The 19,198-nt window shown below is 32.8% G+C and overlaps 1 protein-coding gene and 1 pseudogene across 1 annotated transcript; one reads left to right on the top strand and one right to left on the bottom strand.

The window, feature by feature from the left end:
* Positions 1 to 232: 232 nt before the first annotated feature.
* Positions 233 to 744, bottom strand: LOC112328973 (uncharacterized; annotated as a pseudogene).
* A 12,503-nt stretch (positions 745 to 13,247) lies between these two features.
* On the top strand, positions 13,248 to 18,361 carry LOC7464602 (AP2-like ethylene-responsive transcription factor BBM2). Its single transcript, XM_052456131.1, has 8 exons — positions 13,248 to 13,710; positions 13,969 to 14,599; positions 14,719 to 14,801; positions 15,110 to 15,198; positions 15,572 to 15,645; positions 15,760 to 15,810; positions 16,618 to 16,694; positions 17,088 to 18,361. Exons 1-8 carry the CDS (start codon positions 13,464 to 13,466, stop codon positions 17,984 to 17,986), a joined length of 2,151 nt encoding a protein of 716 aa, XP_052312091.1. The 5' UTR covers positions 13,248 to 13,463; the 3' UTR covers positions 17,987 to 18,361.
* Positions 18,362 to 19,198: the final 837 nt, after the last annotated feature.

The raw sequence follows: 19,198 nt of genomic DNA, 5'->3' as shown, positions 1-19,198 counted from the left end.
TTTTACAGGACAGATTTCTTGAAGAGATAGTTTTTAAGGAATGAAAAACAGCACAATAACATTAAAAACCATGCAATAGTTAAGTTTCCTTTCAAACTAATCAATAACGTCGGAAAACTCTAAAAGAACTGAAAATTCATAATGAACAAAGAAGAGTCACAGAGAGGTCACCGAATCAATTAACCATCACTGGCTGTTCTTTCAATTTTGTTGGATGTTGCGGAAGGGACAGTTATTTGTCATCTTCAATGCGTATTCTTTTAACCATTCTTTCTAATTCACGTTCTTGATAATCCAGAGGAGGTGCAAAGTCGACCTCGCAGTCTGTTTCAACAATGCTTATTGCAGATGATGGCTTTGCTTTAACAAGTAATTTTTCTTTTTTTCGGTGTTGTGCATTATCAGAATAGTATATCACCAACAGTACTTGAACAAGTAGAGTTCCCGAGAGTACTTTCTAAAACAGATTTAGAGTTTGAGAGTCCCAAAAACCTTGTGGCATGTGGCTGTAATTTTATGTACGTTCCCTTCACAAGAGCAACACTCTTCACTAGTGGGAGGCCTTCTTCCTTTAGTTTCAACTTCTCCATCGTCCATTGTGGTAAATAGATGAAACCCTCCTCGGCCATGAACTCTAAAACTCCTCAATGCGAAACATGACCTGTTAAAGGGTTACGCAACTCGAATAACATAGGATAAGAAATCTCAAAGCATAGCCAAACGATCAAGGGCTGAAGGTGGCATTAAAATCTTGTCACAAAAGTCTTTCCGCGATGAATTGCGAAAGTAAATCTGATCAAAGGGAGCATAGCTTTGGTAGGTCTGATAATCCATGCTTGTAGCGTCAGGAAATTGTGATTGCCAGTAGTGCTCCATTGGAAAGAATAGGTTTAGGGGTATTATATAAATAGCTTCCCCTGTGATCCTGTATGGTAATAACGAAGTTGGGACATTAATTTAGAAATTTCTTTTATCGAAAGTGGTTTTTTGAATTATTTTTTAGATTTGTATATGTTATTTTATTATTTTAAAAGTTGATTAACAGAAAACACTTTCTAGTCGAAGAAAAAATTAATTTGGTTTTTAGAAAAATATTTTTTTTATTTTTAGACGGAATACACTTTTCATAAGTTACAAAAAAAATTAAAAATATATTGTTATTTATTAATTATATCAAATTTGGTTTTTAATTTTTTGATTGCTTTTTTTTTTCAATTTTATATCTTAGAATTTGATATGATTTGCTTTTTGTATTAACTTTACTCCTCGTTTTTTTTATTGTTATTTATTTTTTTTCTTAATTGAATCTTTTTTATTAATCATATTTGATCTTCATTTTTTTTATTGCTATTTATTTTATTTGAAATAATTTATAAAATTAGATTTTTTTTTAATTTCATAATCTTTTAACTTTTTTATCCGTCAAATTTGATCTATATTCTTCTGATTGTTATTTATATTTATTTGAAATAATTTATAAAATTAAAATTTCTTTTTCTAATTTCATTCTCCTTCAACTTTTTTATATGTTAGATTTGGTTCTTATTCTTTTAATAAACTTAAAGAAAAATTAAAACATTAATATTTCAGCTCATTGTTTATGGAATAGTCAAACACTGAAAAATATTTTGTAATTTATTTTTTATAATACTATTAAATATAAAAAAATAATTTACTTTTTAAAAATTTATTTTTTTAAAAAAATATTTCACAACAAATAAACAATATTCGAAGAGAGATTTACAAGGCTAATGGTGGGATATGTATTTTGGACTTCACTCCAGGATAGAGTGGGCGTGATATCAGCATCGTTGTGATATATAGTCGGAAGCGGGCCTAACTCGCTAATGGGCTTAGTTCAAGATAAAGACCAGTTCTCTATCCATGACTAACTACCTGCAGTAGTTGGCCCAACAACCATTTAACAGTGCAAATAAACGTTCACCAAAGTGGGAGAGGGAATATTTTCTAGGTTTAATTCATCTTTTTCGGACGGCATGATTTTAAATTAGGAACAAAGGAAAAAGTGAAGAGATTTTTATATGATAATTTAGTTATTTCCTCCAATTTTGGAAGTGCCATGCTCCATCCATCCATACCTAGTTATAAATTCATCACTTCTAGATCATCATAGTTAATTTTGAATAATTAACGTAACGGTCATATTTCCAAGTGATGAAAGGACTTAATTGCACCAGTTATGGAATGTTTTGCAAAGCTGAATAATATTGCTGTATTTCCTTAATTAACAGTTTGGAGCCAAGAAACAACATATATATATATATATATATATCTTGTCGTAGTATAAGTACTCAAAATTAAAGTCGCTAGGGAAAAAAAACAGGGTGGTTACATTCGCCCGATGCATGTGCAATTAGCCACACAAAAAATATATTTTAGGCCCTAGCAATCATAGTTGCTCAAGGTGTAGAAAGGATGCAGAGATAACAGAGCAAATATGTACATGGACGTGGAAGAAGCTCAGCTCAAATCACGAGCAACAGTGCGCACGGCCATAGGTGTAGATGTTCATGCATCAACACACTCCACAGAAAAGGAGGGGCACTTGTACACATGCTCAAGGGAAGATCAACTTAGGCTAGGCCACAGGGGTAGCAATAATAAACACTTAAATCCAAGACGAGACAACTTCAAGAAATAGCTTTGAGTTTTGATATCTCTTAATTTTAAACAACACTACTACCAGTATTTATTTATTTTTGTGTCAACCAGAGCTAGCTAAAGCAAGTTATCAGGAGGAGATATGTAGCAAGGTCCAGGGTTACAAATGGTTTGAATCCCAAACAGAACCCTGCATGGGGTTTTGAGGCCAATGAAGGATCGATGAATATATAAAAATCCCGAGAAAGAGACGAGAATGAGCATTCCTAGGGCTTGTTAGCTAGCTTGTGAGAGGATTATTCTAATATTTTAGACACTCACAGACACGCATGAGGCATTCACTATTTTAATGCTAACTAGAATTATACAAATGTGGCCAAATTAACGTCTCCTTCTACAATCTTGACTTTGACTTTGGGGTTCTTATAGCATGTATCGAAGTGTATCCCAGAGACTGACATTTCCTGAGCATCTAAGATTACTAATTCTTACACCAGTTGCTGTTCTCTTAATCATTTCTTAGATTTCGAATTAATATTTAACCACGCTTTTTTTAATAATATTAATATTTTACCATACCTTTTTTTTAGAAAGTAATATTTAATCACCCATTAATGTGTTCGCATCTCATTTTTTGGAAAAAAAAAATTATTTACAGCCAGCACCTTATTATTATTCGACAATATGAGAGATGCCTGTAACTTGTACTTAAATGTTCTTCTTTAGAAAGGCATCGTTAAAATCCAGTGATATAATACCATAAAACTTGATGAAATTGGTGTAGTCAAATGGAAAATTCAATCTATGGTAGCATAGTGCAAGACCACTAAAATAAACCCATGCAAAGTGAGGAAAAGAAAAGGTAGAGCAGAAAGTGCTAACGAATAGAGAAGACAAGGCATGGAAGTAAAAGAAAGCATTTTGGAGGTGGACCCTTGTTATCTTACTTTAAAATAAAGTTTACTTTTCTTGGAAATCTCTCACTCCTACTACTGGAATTTCTTTAGAGTACTGAGAGAGGAGTTTTTTTGTTTTTTTTTTTTTGCTGCTAAAATGCATGGATAAAGGTGCAACCAGAGAGAGAGAGATGATGATGATGGCTGGGTATTGGCAATGGCAATATTCACGTAGAGGTATGCTTTCCAAGGAGGCACAGGTGCTCCGCTGATTTCTCCAATGCAATCCCAGTTCCCGCTGGCTCTTGCCTTTGAATATGTATTATAACCACACACTCTCTTACCTTGGCTTTTGGGCTTCATATGACCTTATAATTGTATAGAGTACAATCTTTTCTACTCTTATATATGTGTGTGAAATTCCCACCTATGAAACAAATTATATTGATTAAAAATGCATGAAGATATTATCATTTGTTTTATATAGTTCTTTCAACACTTCTACACTTACTTTATTCTCAATATAGAACTAGCTAGCTCTGTGGATACAGCAAAACTTGAACATACGCAGACGCGGACAATTTGAAGGCTATTCCGTTAAATGCAAAGGGCTGGCAGGCGAGAGCAGCTCACTCTGTACAGCGGTTAATGTAAAAGGCTTTTACTTGTTTGAGGTTGAAAATATCAATTCCAAGTCCGCTAAAGTATAGTGAGGCACTTATATGTTTAAGTTTCGAAAATCTACCATCAAGCATTTGTTGCTATTTGATCTTTTGTTGAAACAGGATATATATTTTGTCTTATCATACGATTTTATATACAAGGAAACTTACCTTCATATTATAAATTGTGTTATTCTGGACAATAAAAAACCATTATTCATTAGATTGGCCAAATTATTAATTAAGTCAGCGATGATTTATTTTTTGTAATACAATTTATCCAATAACTCGCCTATGGAAATTCTACGGGATGACCTGCGCCTCCGAGGAACGTGAAAATGGAGATGAACTCTCGATTGGTGCTGTAAGAACAAGGTGGTGAGCCTGTACGTCCAACAATATATTTATGCTTGTTTAACTTGAGGTCGTTTGTGTGAATGGAATAAAAAACGCACCAAATTATATATGAAGGCCGGTGGATAACTTTGACTCCAAACAATGGAAATTTCTATGGTGTTCAAAATCTGCGTTCGTCTATGAGGGAACCGTTTACCTTGATTTACTAATTACTAATCAGAAGTAGCTGCAGATTTTAGTCATTTACGTTGTTTTAGTATTTCTATGTCTATCGATGCAGTTGAAAAGTGATAGATATGTACTATCCAAGTGGGATTAAACCACTGCACCTTTAGAAATGAAAATTTTGTTTGAATTTTGTGCGGAGAATGCCAGATTGAATGTCGCATTCAAATTAAAGTATTATTTTGTTTGTTGAAAAATATTTTTTTTTAAATATAGTTTTTATATAAAATAAATTCTTGAAAAGTAATTTTTTTTTTTTATATTTGTTAGTATTATAAAAAATAAATAAATAAAAACTTAATTTCTAGTATTTAATTATATCATGAAAATCATACAATCATGATTTTTTAAAAATTTATACCTGCCTTTGTTTCGGTTCGCTTAAGATAAAGAATTAAACAAGAAATACCCACGAATTACATGTAATGTAATATATTAGAATATATCCAAACTTTTGCGGTCTTAGCTTAGAATTATAATTGAAAATTAATTCTATTCGACACAAACATATTAGTTTTTTTTCATGGAGCTCCAAACCAATATTACCGCATATTTTTCCAAAGGGATCTTAATGAAAGTTAATTGGATCTGCTTAACTTTTACTCCGAGGAGGCACTTTTGTTTTGTAGCAGGTGCTTCGGCTGTTGGCCACTACCACCTCTAAATGCCATGATTTGCGATAACCAAAATTTGATATGGAACTTGACCTGTAGCCATGTGTGGGCAAATAGCCGAGCGGCTGTCCGCAATCATTTAAACCCTCCCATTAATTTCCTCCTCGCTTGTTATCCGGTTTTGTGTCTGATTGTCACCACCCCTACCATACCACTAAAAGCCCTAGCACTTGACCATAACTTCTTTCTACCCACCTATGTCTGTGTTCCACTTCCATAAAAACCTTAGCCAGTTGCATCATTTCTAGCCTGATCAGCTGGATATGGTTCTTGGAAATTTAACGTTAGTAATCTCCATGTCTTAGGATCATGTGTTTGATTAGAGGAAATTTCGAGCGTTTACGGGTGATGTCAGTAGGTGCCTAGCTAGCTATATATAGGACTCTTAGGACGCATCTTTTCTTTGAGATTAGAACAAGAACATGGAAAAACAAAAACAACCGTCTCTAGGGATCGTGTCCTCTGAATTCGTGCCGTCTTCGAACAGCCTGTTGTATCTATGACTTGTCTGTGAAATCGTGTCTCTTGTTTCTTTGCGAAATTGAAAGAATTGTTCTTTTTTCTCCTCCAAAATAGTAATAAAGATTGCACTCTCTTCACCTTGCCATCGTTGTCCATAAAGGAAAATCCATGCAACGCATAGAAGATGGCCATCAATAACGCGATCGATCTTACTGCATCGCTCAAGACTCGAGTTAGTTAGTTAATTAGTGTGTCATTTCTCTGCATAATATTGGACCCTAAGATAAAAAACGTGTTAGAAACAAAGAGGCAAATATATATATATATATATATATATATATATATATATATATATATATATATATATAGGAGGACGACACTTTATAGTTTTTGAAAATAGTGCAAAACGTAAAAGGAACATCGGAAAATATCAGGTAAAAATTCTCTTTTGGCTATATAACATATTTTTCCAAAAAATAAAATTTATTCCGAATTAAATTAAAAGCGTTATAAAAACACTGCAAAAAAATTATGTCCCTTTTATTTATTAACAAAATAAAAATGAGAAAGGGTTTAAATTTATTGTATCTCCTCACATGACATTATTCATTTAAATAGTGTTTTGTTTACTATTTTTTGTTTTTTTTAATCTTTTTTGTTTCCCAATTTCAAATCCTTCCTTCATTTAGTGCAGATTGAATTTATTTTTTATGAGATTATTTCTGGCTCATAACCCGAATTATGTATTTGACGGACTAACTTGGTTGACTCAAGTTTTTTTTTTCTTTTTATAATTAATTTTGTTATTTTATCATTTAATATTAAATTAATAGAAATTAGACTTTGTAATTTATTTTAGTATGATTTTTATGAAGTTATCCTTATCTCATGACTCTAGTGACGTATTTGGCAGGTTAACTTAAGTAAACTCAAGTTGTTTTGTTTCCCTTTTTAATATTTTTTTTAATTTTATCTTTCAACACCAAGTTCAATGAGTATTGAGTTTTATAATTTGTTTTGATTTGCTTTTTATTTGGTCATTCCGATCTCATGAACTGGTTTGCTAGTTTGGTAGATTAATCCCGGTTAACTGAGGTTATTTTTTGGATCTTTTTTTAAATTGATATTTTCTTCAATTTTACTTATCAACATTGAGTTTATTGAAAATTAAGTTTTGTAATTTACTTTAATTTGCTTTATACTAGATTATCATGATTATATGACTTGACATGCAAATTGACAGGTCAATTAAGGTTGACTCGAATTGATTTAATATATTATTATTTTAATATTTATTAAAAAAATTATTATCTTAAATATTTATTTTGAGTCAAACTATATTTTTATGAGTTATCAAAATTATCTTTAAACTCATCAACATAATTAATTAGTCATACCGAATTTATTCTTACATGTTTTTAATTTTACCTGGAAAAAATAATAGCAACATTAATATATTTTTTCTTTTAAAAAAAAATCAATGCAACCACAGCGTATCAGGGGTGAATTATCTAGTGTTAGTCTAATCATGTAAGGCGGTACTACGTGATTGTATTATTCATCTCTTGCTGGTAGTTTTTCAAGCCCCCCCTTTTCTGATGCAAAATCAAGCACGTACCTTCCTTTATTTTGTGCCTGGAAAAAAACGTAACTGTGGCTTCTCTGCCGGTGTCACGTGGTGGAGTGGATCCCACAAAATCATGAGAACTGCATTTTTTTGGAAACAAAGCATGGACTGTATGGGCTACATGCATAACTTGACTAGTCTACACGTCGGATTTCTACTTAAAGCCATGTCTCTGGGCCCATGGCTCTACGTCATGGGCTGAGTCCTTTTCCCTTTTTATGATTTTTTAAATATTTAATTAATTTATTCCTCTCTTTTTTTCCAGACAAATCCATGGGGGGAATAATGGTATGAAAGTTGGGTTGTTGTGCCTGTCTTTAGGACATCATGCTTGATACCTTGCTACGAAACAAAATGAAATGATATACCAATACAATAATGTTATCCAGTCGCATAAAAGGTGTCATATTCAAGAAAAAAAATAGAAAATAGAAAATGTAAATTTATTATTTATTAGTTAACAATAAACTTCAAATTTTTAGAAAATTAAAAAATCTATAATTTCAAAGATTTATCATTGCCCTTTTATTTTATTTTGTTTTATTTATCTCCATTTCTTTGATGCTATTTTATAGTTTAAACACACATTAATTATTTATTGTTATCTTATTTGTGCTGGTGTTAAAAATAAAATAAAAATTATTTTATTATATTACTTATAATTTTTTTTTTAAAAAATAACTGTAATCACTGGAATAAACTTGCTGTATCCATGTCAAATGAATGTTTCGTGTATATATCTTGCATAGATTAATGGATCATCGACCATTTTGTTTTCTTAATTCAAAACCGCACTGCCCATATACTAGATACTATTCATGAGTTTTCTATAAATTAAAAAAAAAAAAGAGAAAAAAATAGTATACAATTCACGAGTTAGTATGTGCAGCTTCAGATCGAAAGATCAGTACTGAACTGGCATGAGAAACACATGGCATTCTATTTGTGTGTGGCAGGAGTCGAATATAAACACATGGCATTCATTCAGCATCTCTTTTGCCGACTATCTCAGTCGATTCATCTTTTATTTATAAACGAAAACTCAATTGAATTAATGTTTACCACACACACACACACACACACACGTGACACAGAGAGGTGAAATTAATCCCTTTTTTTTCACGATTCAGGTGCGTAGTGCATACAGTCCAACAAATCAATTTATATGTTTGAAATTTTTTCTGGAGGTGTTGGTTTGAATTCAAATAATAAAAATATAGACAAAAGTTCATCCCATTTACAAATTAATTCATCTTAAAATTAACACTGAAAATATTAATATTCCAAAAATATCATCTTTCTTTTCTTCAACAAAAACTTCTCTTTACTTAAAATTTTTCATCTATGATTTTCGAGTAACTTGGCTTGGCACAGTGAACTTAATTTAATGGTACAGTTTAAATTCTTCTTGTGTCCAGCCCCCATGAGCTTCATTGTTGAAGTCACCTTCAAGAACTACAACATCTAGCTAGTTTAACAGAGGCTTCTGTGCCAGAAGTTACGACATGTCTAGTGCTCGCATCATCCAAAACAATATGAATTGCGGCACCCTGCTCCCCGTCTACTTTTCCTCCTGTGAAAAGGGGAAGAGACAACCTAGACCTAAAGTGCAACTGCAAGTTTTTTCCATCTGCAAGTTTAACAGAGGCTTTTATGGGGGTATTTGGAAGATATTATAAGCTGATATTTAAGAATAATTAAGACGATGGATTGTAATGCATAGTTTTAACTTATTCTCGGTTAAAGATTTGGAATAGTAACTTTACATAAATAAGAAATAATTTAATTAGAGGTTCTCACAGTATTTTATCATAGTTTTATAAAAAAAATAATAAGAATAAGAAACCACGTCCCTAAGGATGAAACCATACATTCTTAATTCTTACAGCAAATGAAAAGGACACAGTGATTGTTGCTTTCATATAGCAGAGTTGCTAAAACACTAAAGTTGTGTCTACCTGGGATTAAGCAATACATTCTTAAATTAATCCTGCTAAATTAAGAAATACCAGTTTTTATTTCCCTGGGATTAAATGTCTATTATTGATCATATATTTACCTTTATTATAATGTTTATTATTAATCATGTATATGCATGGTAGATGTAAGTTGTATTCCAAAGAATATAAATATTTAAGAAGATTATAATTACTTGTAATACTTGTAAATAATATCAAATTATTCGTTGAGAAAGTGCACGATACCATGCAATTCCAAATTAAAAATAAAATAATCAAGATTGTTAATTCAATAAAATAGTTGTATAATTAAATTTAATTGTAGAATTTAATATTTTATTTTAAATATAAAAATTATAATAAATTATTAATTAAATTTGAATAACAAATAAAATTTAATTTAATTTGAAGGCTGTTTTTGGTTGCAAACATGGTCTCGGGGTTATAGTCTCATTTGTTTTTTTTGCCAGCCCTAAAAGATGGTTCCTAGGTCAAAAAGTCCTACTGAGCTGTTTCTCACACTAAAAAAAGTTTTGCTCTCCTTGTCTCTCTGTCTAAGATAGAGGGCTAGGGTTGGGCATGATTATGATTAGATTACCGAGAGCATTTATTTTTTCTTACAGTGGAAGGCAGGCTTTTAAATATAATAAACGGATTTTGAGACCATGTGGACGTTTTACCGTCTTTGATTCCTTTCTTGACGGTCAAACTTACAGTGTGGTTATTGCACCCTTCGAGATGATCTCTCTCATACTTTCTGCAACACTCAATCTTTAAACTATTCTTTCTCGAGGGTGTCTGAGGATGTACTAGCTATGAATTGTTATTTAAAAATATATTAATGTATAATGTGATTTTTAGCGATCGGGCTTGCTTATATAATTATTACAATTGAGTGATTGATTTTTAATTTTATTTAAATAGATGTTTAATCAATCTTTTAATCATAGTTATTCTCAACATGGACAAGATAATTCAACTTAAAACCTAACTTGGATGGAGTTTCATTTTAAACAAGATTTTGTTTCTCAGATATTATATGGTGACTTACCGAACATATTAACATTTAAGGACATTCTCTCATATACTTTTTTTATTATAATTAATAAATTAAAAAATCAGATATATTAATTTAAATATTAAATACTTGATTAATGTGAAAATTATGTAAATTCAAGCATTCAAAATCACTCTATCCCTGTATACAAGGATGATAACCCTTTGTTTCTATAAAATCTCATCTCAATGTATAGATTTAAAGCAAGAAATCCAAGATCCAACATTAAAATCTTGGATTTTAGAGAAAACTCCTGTAGTTAGTTTGTAAATATAGGAGAAACACGTACAGGCGCGAGGCACGTAGTGTTGATTAAATGCAAGGTGATTATTGATAGTAATCATGGAGCTATAAGATCAAATCCATAATATTAATTACTAGTTTTCAATTAGCAATACTACCATGTGCTAGTTCAATAAGAGATGGTACTAGCTAGGAGTACATGCATGCGAATCTCACCGAGGAAAATCTATTTGTGGTCTTTGGTGTTTATCATCGATTTGCAACGTCTGTTTAACAAATTTAATCGTGAAGTTCAAAGAGGCGATAAAAGATCATAGTGCAATAATTATAGATAAATAAAAATTGTACAAAAGCTTATAATATAAAACACATGTTTAATTATGCCTGTGCATGAGTATTTATATATGTATCTATATATACATAGCTAGCTGGTGTATCCGAAATAGAAAATGAACAAGGAAAGATTTATACGAGAGATCAAGAGCAGTCGACAAGCGCATAGAAAAGGGAGAAAAGTATCTTGAATTCCATTTGCATCCTTGGAAATTCGATTTTCTTCCAATCTGTCCCTCTCAAGAGGAAAAACTTAAAAAAAAAACAACTAGCTTGAGAATGAAATAACCTCAAAGGACCCGGAAGACAGGGGTTATTGTCTTCTTGTAGGGGTGCAAGAAGCCCTCCCATCTCCATATTTTTATCTTTCGTTTTCCACTTTACCACTATATATACATACACACGGTAAGAATAATTATAATTATATGATGCAGTGCTATGCATACATGATTCTCGATCCCTTGCATTGAAAAAAAAAATAAAAAAATGTCTGTCATGCATGAATTATTTGTTAGGTGCACGGTAGAGAGAGGGACTCCGTCTGTAGCGGGGGAGCAGGTTGATGATTAGGACTTGGAGATAATAGTAAAAAACCGGCATGAATGAATGGAATGTGAGAAAGTTATGGGTATTTGAAGGCAGAAACTGAGGGGTCTGAAGATATGTATTGAGAGAGTGGGTGATCTGGCCGTACTTGCGATAATAGAGGATTTTGTGTGTGTGTGTGTGTGTGTGTGTGTGTATCATAGTTAAATGATGATTTTTTCTTATATGAAACAGCCGATATATTTATGGAAAAATAAGATGACTTTAAATCCAAGAGAACATCCGGTGGTATCATACTAAAATGTGATGAATCAAAATAGATATAATTTTTAATTTTATTATTCAATTGAGTTGAAATTTTTATATATAGTAATTTCAAATGCTATTTTCTATATAATAATCAGTATATTACCATGCAAACCATTAAATATTTAGATATTAAAAATCTCTTTCGGGTTTTTTTGGTTTTGATAATTTTGTCATTTTTTTTATGTTTTTTAGATTTCTTGCTTTATTTTATTTGTTTTTCTTTGTATTTTTTTTATTTTTTAACCGAGAAAGAATTTATGATTTATTTGAGATTTTATAAATTTTACAAGATGATAAATTTTATTATTAATAATTTAGAGAGAATAAATCTGTAAATCTTAGGAGTTAACATCCATAACTTCTTACAAGCATCAAAATTTTGTCTTTTAACTTCCGGCTGCACGTAGTTAAAACTTAAAAGGGCTGGTTAGAGGAGTGGTAGGAGCAGATTACACTGACAATGAAATGACTTGTGTCCAACTGGGCATGAATAAACAGGTGTGGCGAGGGGGTGCGTGTGGGTTTTTTGTCCACCTCTGTCTGGTACCGACTACCGAGTAGTCATCTACTACAGGGGTTCTACAGCAAAGAAAAAGAGAGGAATGGATCACCATCGGTTCATTAGATTAGATGGAGAAAAATCAAGATAGATTTTATCATAGCTTATAGAGTTTGTTTTATTATAGTAGGAGACCATGAATGTAGTAAATTAGGGCGACAAGGAAAGTTCAAGGTGTATAAGTTTAATTAACAATGAAATCATGTAGTCAATTAGGGTGGTGATACATGAAAAGAAATCAAGGATATCTGTGAAGTTCAAAGGATTAGTTTCAAGCTTACGAAACCACTTGCTTTGAACTATCAATGGCACGAGGATGAAGATAAGCTCAACTTGCCTAGCCTTAAACTATTTGCAATAGTAGGGAGAGTACTAGTACCGCAGGTCCGGTTTCATTCAAAATCAAACCACCCCTCGTGTACCTTTTGATTATTTTAAGGGGAGATTAGATTTTATGCTACCAAGGCGTCTAAATAGAGAGAATGGGGGAGAGAGGGATTCGACATCAAAACAAAACAAAAACCCTCCTTGGCTCCTTGTAAAGATCATTATTTGAGCACCTCGTTGGATTTATTATTTCTTATATTAGACTTCTACGTGCAAAAGTACAGTCCTGCCCATTAGCCCACCATCTGCTGTCTTCATTTCTCACTTGTAGAGTTGATAAATGTGTTAAATATTCAGGTGCCCTTGACTAGGATGGGTGCTCCATTTATTGTTTGAGAGAGAGAGAGAGAGAGGCATAGACGGTTTATATGTATCTTCACTTGCTTTGGAAGAGATGATTTCACTCTCATCCTTTGACCTTTCCTCTTCTATATCATGGTTTCTCGACCTCCCTTCTCTACTTCATGCATGAACTATCCCTTATCTCCCTTCTGCAGCAACATTAAATCTCCAAGTTTTAATTAGAAGCCCATCCAATATACATATATGGCATCCATGAATAACTGGTTAGGTTTCTCTTTATCCCATCAAGAACTTCCATCATCACAATCTGATCATCATCAAGACCACTCTCAAAACACAGACTCTCGCCTTGGTTTCCACAGTGATGAAATCTCTGGTACCAATGTCTCTGGCGAGTGCTTTGATCTCACTTCCGATTCCACTGCTCCTTCTCTAAACCTCCCTGCCACTTTTGGTATACTTGAAGCCTTTAGAAACAATCAGCCTCAAGGTAATTTGTTGCACAAAACTTCACATCTTTAATTTGTCATTCATTTCAGAGCCGAAGTTCTAAAACCCTAGCCTTCTTAAAACAAGAAAAGAAGTGATTTAAAATGAATCGGTTATCTTCGCATCTCTGGATGATTTAAAGTTATCCTTTTTTCCCTTTCTCTCCTTGATACTTTCTCAGAACTTAAATAAGTACGAGTAACAACAATATTAATCGCTTGCATCTCTCTCACTTTTTTTCTACTGTGTTTGTTTGCAGATTGGAATATGAAGAGTTTAGGCATGAATCCAGACACTAACTACAAAACCGCCTCAGGCCTCCCTATATTCATGGGCACTTCATGCAATAGCCAAACCATTGATCAAAATCAAGAACCTAAGCTTGAGAACTTCCTTGGTGGCCATTCTTTTGGTAATCATGAACACAAACTGAATGGCTGCAACACCATGTATGATACCACTGGAGACTATGTGTTCCAAAACTGTTCTTTGCAACTCCCATCTGAGGCGACATCAAATGAAAGAACCAGCAATAATGGAGGAGGTGACAATAAAAATAGTTCCATTGGGTTATCCATGATCAAGACTTGGTTAAGGAACCAGCCAGCACCGACGCAACAAGACACCAATAATAAAAACAATGGTGGTGCACAAAGTTTGTCCCTTTCAATGAGTACTGGGTCACAGTCAGCTGCTTCTGCTCTGCCACTTCTAGCAGTAAATGGAGGAGTTAATAATACTGGGGGAGATCAGAGTTCTTCTGATAATAACAAGCAACAAAAGAGTACCACACCAAGTCTTGATAGCCAAACCGGTGCCGTCGAATCGGTGCCAAGGAAATCTATTGATACTTTTGGCCAAAGAACATCTATATACCGTGGTGTAACGAGGTATCTTTGCACAAACCATTAGATGCTTATTTGTATACAATACTGCTTTATTTCTCTGTTCTGTCACTGTTTTCTTGGTAATAAATATCGGTAGTTACTTTAGGGTTTGTGTTATACAGACATAGATGGACCGGTAGATATGAAGCTCATCTATGGGACAATAGCTGTAGAAGAGAAGGACAAACTCGGAAGGGAAGGCAAGGTATGGGGTACTCCATTCATTAATCTACTTGAATATGCAGATTCTATGGAATTCAAAATTTCATAAATGATTTCTTTTTGTTTCTTTCTTCTTCTTCTTCTTCTTCTTTTAATTAATCATTGATTTATGGGTTTAATATGCACTAACTTATGTTGCCTTTTTGGACCCTTACATATCTTGATGTGGGGCTTGCCGAATCTCATTTTTCAGTTTATTTGGGTAAGAGTGACTTGTTTTTGCTCTTTGTTCTTTGAATAATTTCATTTTTCTCTTGATGATTCTAATTCGTTTCTGCTCTTATTTGGCAGGTGGTTATGACAAAGAAGAGAAGGCAGCTAGAGCCTATGATTTAGCAGCATTGAAATATTGGGGCACGACTACTACGACAAATTTTCCAGTGAGTTTCTACTTTCTTTCATTTAAATTCCAGGGGAGTACTGAGACTGATTTCGTACTAGGTGCTTTGAACTGCACCTCTCTCTCTCTCTCTCTCTTTTAGTTATTTGAATAGAAAATAAACAAGGATTGTGTAAAATTTGTCCGAAGTATGACATGCAGATTTTTTGGGAGACATTAGTGGAACTGCATTTCTGGAGTATTATATCAAGCTCCACCTTCATTTATGTTCTTATGCTCCCCGAACTTTCCTGTTAACAAGGATATGTGTCCTCTTATTGAGCAAATAGGATTACTTCTCAATGTATTTAGCCGGTGTTGATGCCTTATGTTGCTAATGCTAAAAACTTCTTATTATGTAAATAAAATCACAGATTACCAACTACGAAAAAGAGATAGAAGAAATGAAGCACATGACTAGGCAGGAGTATGTTGCGTCTCTTCGGAGGTATTCTTTATGGATGCAGTGTTTTTTTTTCTTTTTTTTTTCTTTAAGGAAGCAAGAATTAATGTATAGTTTCATAAAATTCACACAATGTACGTATTTCCTATGCTGTTGCAGAAAAAGCAGTGGGTTTTCTCGGGGTGCTTCCATATATCGAGGTGTAACTAGGTACGTATGTTAATTATATACCTAATTTTTCAATGAATTTCTTTTCCTTCAACTTTATACTATTAGATAATTGTTTCAGCCGGCTTAAAGATGAAAAATAGATGCTATCGTGATTTTAACTGTCTAGATATGTTGTAAAAAGTAATTCCACTTATAAGTGGACTTCGCTTTCCAAATATTTTAAGAAATTACATGGATCTTATGTTTAATCTCATTTGTCTGGGCTTAGGCCCATTTCCCACCCAAAAAAACAAAACTTGATGCTAAGAATCTAGCTAACGGGTAGGTAAGCGAACATGTCCCTGTTAAAATCTACTCGACGAATTTCAAGTTTACCTGCGACTAACTTAAATATAATTCAGAGAAAATCTGCAGAGCACTATTTCACATTAAGACAACTAGTTGTCTGTATGCATAAAATATGCGTGCATATTTGTGTAGAGGATCGGGTCAAGGGGTAGGCTGGAAAGGGGTTTTGGTGCAATAGAAAATGCAAAGAAATTGGAAATTGTTAATTCTTAAGATCACATATATTAATATTGTTTGAGCATGGTGTTCAAATTCTTGAACCTCTGTCTCATTTAAATTAATTTTCCTGCAGACTTGATGGACCTGCAATTAGGGCTCACGTGCAAAGTCCAAATTCGAACATGTTAAAAAATATTAATAATCTGTTGACATAGCAACTTCAAATTTTAGGCGAAAGGATTCTATATAGATTACTGGGGAATCTTTTGTGGAGAAAAACTAAGTTGCGTGAGGCATTTGAATTAACTTGCTTTCTTGATGAACTTCGTGTCATGCCAGACATCATCAGCACGGAAGATGGCAGGCAAGGATTGGAAGAGTTGCAGGGAACAAAGACCTTTACTTGGGAACTTTCAGTATGTTTATTTTCCCCCCTATGATTTCATATTATGCACTACTTAAAGTTCTATTAAAATGTTACATTTATTGTTACCCTAAATATTTACTCATGTTATTAAGCCATAGTCATAGACTTTTTTATTTGTGGCAGTACAACCGTGTTTTTAATTTTTATTTATTTATTTAGTTTTAAATTATTATTTTTATATTTTTGGATTATTATAATATGTTGATGTCAAAAATAAATTTTAAAAAATAAAAAAAATTAATGTATTTTTAAACGAAAAACATTTTAAAAAACAATATTTATCATACTCTCAAACTTCTACAAATATATTAACAAATTAATAATTTCTCCTCTCAAATATTCCTGTAATTAATTAAATGGTGTGCTTGGATTTAATTCATAGGCACCCAAGAGGAAGCAGCAGAGGCCTATGACATTGCAGCCATAAAATTCCGTGGGCTGAATGCAGTAACCAACTTTGACATGAGCAGATATGATGTTAACAGCATACTCGAGAGCAGCACATTGCCAATTGGAGGCGCGGCTAAGCGGTTGAAAGAGGCGGAGCATGCTGAAATAGCAATGGATATTGCGCAAAGAACAGATGATCATGACAACATGGGTTCACAACTCACCGATGGAATTAGCAGCTATGGTGCAGTACAGCATGGCTGGCCTACTGTTGCATTTCAACAAGCACAGCCTTTTAGCATGCACTATCCATATGGCCAGAGGCTTTGGTGCAAGCAAGAACAGGACTCTGACAATCGCAGCTTTCAAGAGCTTCATCAACTACAATTGGGAAATACCCACAATTTCTTTCAGCCTTCTGTCTTACATAACCTTGTGAGCATGGACTCTTCTTCAATGGAACATAGCTCTGGCTCTAATTCCGTTGTGTATAGCAGTGGAGTTAATGATGGTACTAGTACTGGAACCAATGGAGGCTATCAGGGAATTGGTTATGGAAGCAGTGCTGGGTATGCCGTCCCAATGGCTACGGTTATTTCTAATAATGACAACAACCACAATCAAGGAAATGGTTATGGAGATGGAGATCAGGTGAAGGCTCTGGGATACGAAAACATGTTTTCCCCGTCTGATCCATATCATGCCAGGAACTTGCATTATCTTTCACAGCAACCTTCAGCCGGTGGGATCAAGGCTAGTGCATATGATCAGGGTTCAGCATGCTACAATTGGGTGCCAACAGCAGTTCCTACCATTGCAGCAGCAAGGTCCAACAACATGGCTGTTTGTCATGGAGCACAACCTTTCACAGTATGGAATGATGGTACATAAAGGATTGTGGGATTGATCAAGGGATGAAAAACAGGTGGGTGCGGCAAGGTGAAGGGATGTATACAACGACTGATTTAGTGATTTTGATTTTTCACGATCCTTTCTTCCTTCTTTATTCACAAATTGAACCGAGGAAGATTGGCACTTTTCTCTCTCTCTTTTGTCATCCTAACTTCGAAGCATGCAAATTCTATAATTAAAGGGTCGGTTCAACTGAAGTTCAGCAATAGCATTTAAGATCCAGAATTCTCACTTGCTATGAATTTTGGAGAACTTCAGGTTTATATAGATCCTCGGATAGGTTTTAATTTCCTAACACCGGACTTTGTAATTTTCAATAACATAGTTATGATACAAAGAATGGCATTTTTCCTCTGTTCTTTCTCTTTTTAGCTTTAAATTTGTGCATGTTGATAACACCCATTATTAGCTTTATTTGTATCTTTTTATAAACTCTTTTTTTATTGGAGATTTTATTTATTTATTTAGTACTGATCCATGTATAAATAAAGGATAAAATTATAAACAAATAAACAAAACCTTGAAAAAACGAAAAAAATTAAAACACTATTCATGAACATTAATTTGGGAGGAGGGAAATAATGAATTCCCCTCATCTAGTTTCTGTTAATAATAATAATAATAATAATAATTCACCTATATATTCCTTCTTCATAATTAAATTTAATTAACTCACCTTTCCTCTTTGTTCATAAAAACAATCATAATTTAAATCATATCTTGCATTCAGTAACTTATAAATTCAACACGCATAAGATTTAGATTAATTTTTACGTGTCTTAGTGTGGCAACTTGTCGCACCATTGTTTAATTCAGGTAATGAATGATATTATAATAATAATTGTTTTTTAAAATTTATTTTTTATACTAGTATATAAAAACATTAAAAAAATCATTTTTTAAAAATCATTCTTTTTTAAAAAATCCACATATTTTTGTAAGATAATTTTGAAGACATACATTGCTCGAAAACATTATAATAATATCAAAAATTAAAAATGATAATAAGTACCTACTAATCGAGATTTTATTATATTTATATTCTATTAATAATTATTTAAAAGATAAGAAATTTAAATATTTATAAAATAAAATAATGCTATATATATTATATTAATATTGAGATGCATGTGTGTATATTATATTGTATTTAAAAAATATATAATACAAATATATATATTTTGGGTTAGG

Source organism: Populus trichocarpa, chromosome 10 (genome assembly GCF_000002775.5).
Source record: "Populus trichocarpa isolate Nisqually-1 chromosome 10, P.trichocarpa_v4.1, whole genome shotgun sequence".
Taxonomy (NCBI): Eukaryota; Viridiplantae; Streptophyta; class Magnoliopsida; order Malpighiales; family Salicaceae; genus Populus; species Populus trichocarpa.
This window is presented reverse-complemented; position numbering and strand designations above follow the sequence as displayed.

Bases quoted from the DNA above. Each gene is read 5' to 3' on its own strand.
- LOC7464602 (XM_052456131.1), top strand. From the start codon at position 13,464: ATGGCATCCATGAATAACTGGTTAGGTTTCTCTTTATCCCATCAAGAA. The intron at 14,600-14,718 runs GTATCTTTGCAC...TGTGTTATACAG, and splicing joins ATATACCGTGGTGTAACGAG to ACATAGATGGACCGGTAGAT. The intron at 15,811-16,617 runs GTACGTATGTTA...GTGTCATGCCAG, and splicing joins ATATATCGAGGTGTAACTAG to ACATCATCAGCACGGAAGAT.